Here is a 6218-nt window from a genome sequence, read left to right as displayed (position 1 = left end):
TATAAAAAATAATATTATTGACTAAACGACAAAGCTGATAAAGTGACTTAAAATATCACTTAAAAGACTTAAAATATCAAAGAGACAAATGTCATGATCTTTTATTTCAACTATCAGACCAGCTTTAAATAATCAAAATGAAGTGAAAACAACTACTACTAGCTAAATACAGAGCATCAAAGCAGCCAATCTCCTAGGCAATCGGATACAGAAGCGAAATGTATGTCAGTAGGAGAACCTAGATTTGGTTCCATGATGATGTTTTCTACATTCCAAAATTCCTCCAACATTTCCGTCAAAGATTTCTCATTTGAAGACGAAGGTGACGTACTTTTAATCTCATTATTGTCTTCATGATTGTAAAAATCAGAGCCAAATAAACCAGAGAAACCTGGGCTAAGAATTACGTTGTCACTGGAGCCGATGTCAGGCTCGAGCTGACTGACATTGTTTGGCTCGTTTAGAGGTTCATTATTATTCACGGAAACAGTTTCTCTACTCCCATTAGGGGTAAGGTTTTGGTTCATCTTATCTTTGTCAGATCCCGTTATTTTTTGTACAAGTTCATAATTAGTAGCAAGATCATCTGGTTTTGGACTAGTGATCAATATCTGGGTGCATTGTGCGGATGGAGTCTGAGGCAGTTTGGAATCGACATTGGCAGTTTTGGACTGGCTCTTTCTCTTTTCCTTCTTCTTCTTCATGTTGTTTTGTTTAGTAGGGATCTTTGAAGGAGAAGGGGCAGAGGTAGTGTTATAATTACCATGAGCCTTTTTCCTCAAACTTGTGTTCCAATAGTTCTTAATTTCATTATCTGTTCGGCCTGGTAGCCTACCAGCAATTAGAGACCATCTGTCACAACAAGTTTATCAATAAGTTCAATATTCATACACAACAATCAGTGGAACTGAGGGTTGTTTAGGGGTCTTTCTAGTATGTGTCTAACCACTAACTTCTATAAGCTTGACTAGTTTTAATCGGTAGAATTTTTGTAAATCCACGGATCCATCATTATTTATGAGTAGAAAATCAATAAAAATTTAACAACTTATAAGCTTCTAATGCCCATGAAAGATGAGTACACACAGGGAAAACCGTATTTTTAGTTACTGCTCATGCTGACACTTAAGCATACCTGTTGCCGAGCAGCTTGTGAAGGCGAATGATGAGGTCTTCTTCATCATCAGAAATGTTACCCCTCTTAATATCCGGTCTCAAATAATTCAACCATCTCAGCCTGCAACTCTTTCCGCATCTCTTCAAACCTGCAGCCATGATAATTTTCTTATAATCTTCTTGCATTACACAAATATATACCTACCACTACAACAAAACAGGCCATTTACGACTCACTAAAACCGACAAACCCTATACAAAAGAACAGACATAAATATGGATATATACCTGCTCTTTTGGGGAGATTACGCCATCGGCCTTCACCATGGAGTTGAACATAATCAGTTAAAATCTTGTCTTCATCTGAAGTCCAAACTCCTCTGTTCAACCCTACCTTCGAACAACAAGGGCTCCGCCCCATCCTCAACTTCTACTATTTACTTTTCCTACTCGGTCTTTTTTCTTCAGTACAACTTTTTCTTTATGATTCTGATCTAACTGCTCCTTCATCCGTGCTTTATATAGTGAGTGTAGATGAATAGTCATTGACTAATACACCACGTGAATAAAGACAGAACTTGAATATTTTTGTCACAAATAAAAATAAAAATTTATGTTCATTTCCTTTACTTTTATTGGTGTGACCTAACCTTGACTGCAATTTACTCCCCCTATCCTTTTGATTTGTTATAAAAAAGATTGGTCACGGAAATTAAGAAATATGTTGATTTTTAATGTATAAAATAGAGATAGTTGGGTAAAAGTAGTGTGAAAAGAGAGAAAAAGTGAGGAAATGATGTACTTTTGAATTGTAAAGAAATGAATAGGACATCCCAAAAAATAAATTCTAAAATATTGAAAAGCACGGAGGGAGTACAAATATATGTGTAGTTAATAAATTACTAAAAAGTGTAAGTGTTGTGAGAGGAATTTGGTACAACATTCGGGGAGGTTGTTGCTGGAATGACGGAAGAATCACAGATTTTTGGGCCGAAAATCAGGCGTATGGTGAAAAGCTAAATACGCCTAATCTGCCGGAAGCGGGGCGTGTTTGTGGCTGCGGTTGGACTGAATTTGCAAGGATTCCGAGCGTGGTGGCGGAGTAATTCCTACTCAGTCGTGGGGGGTGCCCGGAATTGGTTTCGCGAGAGCTCCACCGTGTGTTTTGGTAGAGAAAACGAGTGTCCAACCTTTGCAAATGGCCTACATATCCTATATTTACAGGAATCAAGTCCATATGTAGTTCTATAGCCTTAGGACTCCTCCATGATGGGCTATCCACGTTTTTACTAAGCCCATAATAGCTACCAAGCCTTATCCAACTAGGTTTAGGCTTAATCCAAAGAGTCCTACTTCTAATATACCACCAATCCTTATTTATCTTTGATATTATTGTAATTATCTATGAGATATATGTATATTCCATACGTATATCATGTATATCCACGTTTTCCAAGTTGTAGTAACATGTTAGGAGTCCAACTCTCTATTCCTTGCTGGCCATGAGTTGTGTCCTAGTAGAATACTTCATTTGCAGGCTTCTCGGCATAATCAGGATAAGCCGGTGTAGGCCTCTCGCCATATTGGAAATAGCCCGACCTATTATAATTCCTGACTACCCCTGGGTCTTGGGATATTCTAAAAAGCCTAGGGTATTGGCTAATCTGTAAGAGGCCGCTCTTATTACCCTATTATAATAACCCTCATAACAGACCCTAACCATTATCTCAATACCCCTATCATACCAGCCCACTTAGGCCTATAATCCTTACATTGTCATCCAGAAAGCCTAATCCATTATGCCAATCCATCTAATCCCTCTATGGGCAATAAATCCGGCTCAAGGCTGATTTTAGGCACAACAACTACCCCCCGGTTCCTCACAATAATTGAATGCAAGAGGAACCTATATAACACAGAGTTTAATCCTTTTTTACCCTTCACAAAGAAATACATAGCTTCCACATTTGGCTCCCAAGCTTATATAAGTTAACTCGGCGTAAGAAATAGGAAACACAATGTCTCAACATATGTACCTCAATCTGAATCCTTAAATGAAATTATTCCATACTATTCAGATCACGTATTCCCCATGCCAGTTTCAATCTAGGACTTTCTGTCCTTTTTAGCTATATCCTATGGCTTCCAGCCTTTTTTCCAAAAGCCATTCATTAACCTTCCAAGATATCCCTTTTCCTTGTGAAGTCGATCTTTAGGTTTTAATCCTTTATGAATGAGTCCCAGAAACTCCCGTTGCTTCAAATAGGCTTCATATATCCATAATCATGGGATGTCAAGATAACTTAAAAAGAGTGTTTTGTAGCACGAGCTAAACAAATCTTATTTATAATGCATGAAACTCATACATGTAGAATGCAAGTATGAATATGAAAGTAAGAAAATGAAAGTGTGGATGATTTTGTATAAATATAAATATCCATATTCATTGTTGCTTCAGCAATCAGGCTGAACCTTGGCGAAAGCACTTTTTAAGATAAAGCCACAATTTTCAGAAGTTTCCATGGTTACTTCACTGAGCCTCTTAATATATTGTTTAGTTTTCCATTGATGCCCAGTGTTTGTGGGACTCAAATCATGCCCATGTAATATGTGACTTTAAAATCCTACTCATGTAATATAGGAGTTTTAAATCCTACCCATGTGATATGGGACTTTTCAGACCTGCCCATATTCCATGGGGCTATTTAAGTTTACCGAATGAGAGACCAAGGGAATGCCATGAAGATACCCATCAGTTGTTGCTATGTCCTTTCAAGTGGTAACATTATGCGGCATATAGCGTGCCTAGGTATCTGCTTGAAAGCTTTGGTCAACAAGTTTGAAAATATATTGAAACCCCATACATAATGTAAGGAAATATATAAAATAAAATACCCCTACACATGTAAACCCATGTAAGTCTTATTCCTTGAGAATATACGGTATGCATATTTAGAGAAACAAGTCCATATGTAGGGCAACATAAGAGATATAGGGCATAATTAATTTTCATATATACACATAAAGCATGCATGATAATGAGTATGTAAAAGCATGAGAGTATGGCTTATCTCATTTCAATGGAGACAAGAGTTTAAGCTATGGAAAATGTGTAGTTCAGCCTGTTCCGTGGTGTTCCATTGATAAAAGCCTATTTTCCATCATATTAGCCCTTCCATGATGGACATATTGAAGAGCTGATATACCCCCCAAGCCAATAGTTTTCCTTCCCCTGTTTGACATCCTTCTCCGGTCTAAACCTTAAACATGTTAAGAAACCTGATTTCTATGGATATTGCAAATACCTTCATAACTTATTAGCTAGCTCGGAGTATAGCATGTTCCATGATAAGCCCACATTACATGTTCACATATGTACACGTAAAATATTAAATTCATGCCACACATTCACATGTATACATATTTTAAGCGCAACATCCATTATATCCAAAGGTACGCCTATCGGCATTCATGCATATATTCCAACTTAGCAAATACTGTCATGTTCTTAATCACAGAAGACGTGCTACTTGATAGTTCTCAAATCACGTTATAGCATAAGCTAGATAATCAGGCATAAACTTATAAGAATCCATATTATATTAACAACTAGGCAATCAGGCATGCACACATGGAAATCCATGCTCATACCCTAGAGTCCAACTATTCATCCCTCAATGCATATTCGCCTTTCAAAATAGTTAGCCTGAACAAAAAATTAGATAGGTGTAATATCCTACGACATGGTCTTCCTAGGTAAGCCAATTTTTGGGTTACGCGTAAGCATCCCCCATGTCGTACCCCATAAATGCCTTAAAATCCTAAATCATTTTTTATCACAGTTTAATATCCCGAGAAATTCGTACCATGAATCACTAATATCCTCTTAAACGAATAATACAAGTAAATTACATAAAGCATGATGCATAGAGTATCAAATATCCAGACACATAATCAACCATAATTATGCAATGTATATTCAACACATAACATTATAAGAAGTCATAAGATTAGACTTACATTTTCGTACAAAGTTGTTGTGATGGGTGAATTCAAGGATTGAAAGACATACCTCCAACTTTACCTTTTGAGGAATCCATAGTTATTTATTTACCCGTAGCCATAAGTGAATGCCAGTGCGTACCCATCAAATTATAGGTAAACACCAATGAATCTACAATCAAGAAGTGAATGTCAAAGAACTTGCATCCAGCAGGTGTATGCCAAATCGTCTCATGGTCTGCGTGTGAATGCCAAGAAACACACAACCAACAGGTGAATGCCTAGAAACCCACATCTAGATGATAAATGATAAGAAATTCATAGCCAACCATTGAATGCAAAGTATGAGAATTTGTTCAGCGGAGGAGGATAATGTTGATGCCCCTTGTCCGTAACTCCAATATTATAGGCATATGCTCTATAGATTTCCCAAGAGTAATTAGTCGGGCTATCCCAAAAGAGGGGTTTACGGATAATAGCTAAACCCTCATTTGGATCTGGCGGTCGTTCATCAAGGTAGCTGAAGCCCAATTCCCAAAGTTCTGGATGTCTCTTCATCCAGGATGTAGCTGAAAGAGTCAAATAGTTAAAGGCTGATATGAAGTATAAAAGTGATAGGGTTACCTCTATACTCGTTGACTATCTTCTTGATCATGTATTCAATTCCAATTCCTAGGTTCACATTGGAACCTAAACTTACATAATCCTTGTAAATTCTTATTCCCTGTGCAAGGTCCTTGCACTCCAATTCCAACCATATTTATACAAGATTTCACAGGATCTACACTAGCTCAGTTTCCCTGAGATTGACGTGCACCTGTGGAAAGGAATCCAACCCTATCCAGAGATTCATATTTCTATATGAATCTATCCAATGAAGTTCATATACCTACATGAACCTAAACCAGGAGTTATGTATCCATACAAACTCATCCATTAAATATATATTCTCTTGCATAAGTTAAATCTTACCACCCAAAGGGAATCAAATAGGTTAAATAATTGGGATCCGTCCCAAATTCATGTATAATCCAAACATTTCCGATATTCTTTTTAAGTGTAATCCACACTTGTTCGGGTTGTTCCCAATCTAGATTATC

The 6218-nt window shown here is 37.2% G+C and overlaps 1 protein-coding gene across 1 annotated transcript; it reads right to left on the bottom strand.

Annotated features, from left to right (window-relative positions):
- Positions 1–1601, bottom strand: LOC141676584 (transcription factor MYB1-like). The gene is made up of 3 exons (XM_074482254.1): positions 1405–1601; positions 1136–1265; positions 1–852 (listed from the first exon to the last, which is right to left on the bottom strand). Exons 1-3 carry the CDS (start codon positions 1535–1537, stop codon positions 177–179), a joined length of 939 nt encoding a protein of 312 aa, XP_074338355.1. The 5' UTR covers positions 1538–1601; the 3' UTR covers positions 1–176.
- Positions 1602–6218: the final 4617 nt, after the last annotated feature.

The sequence above is a fragment of the Apium graveolens genome, chromosome 8 (assembly GCF_009905375.1).
Source record: "Apium graveolens cultivar Ventura chromosome 8, ASM990537v1, whole genome shotgun sequence".
Taxonomy (NCBI): Eukaryota; Viridiplantae; Streptophyta; class Magnoliopsida; order Apiales; family Apiaceae; genus Apium; species Apium graveolens.
The sequence above is the reverse complement of the archived record's forward strand: the minus strand, read 5'-3'. Positions and strand labels throughout refer to the sequence as shown.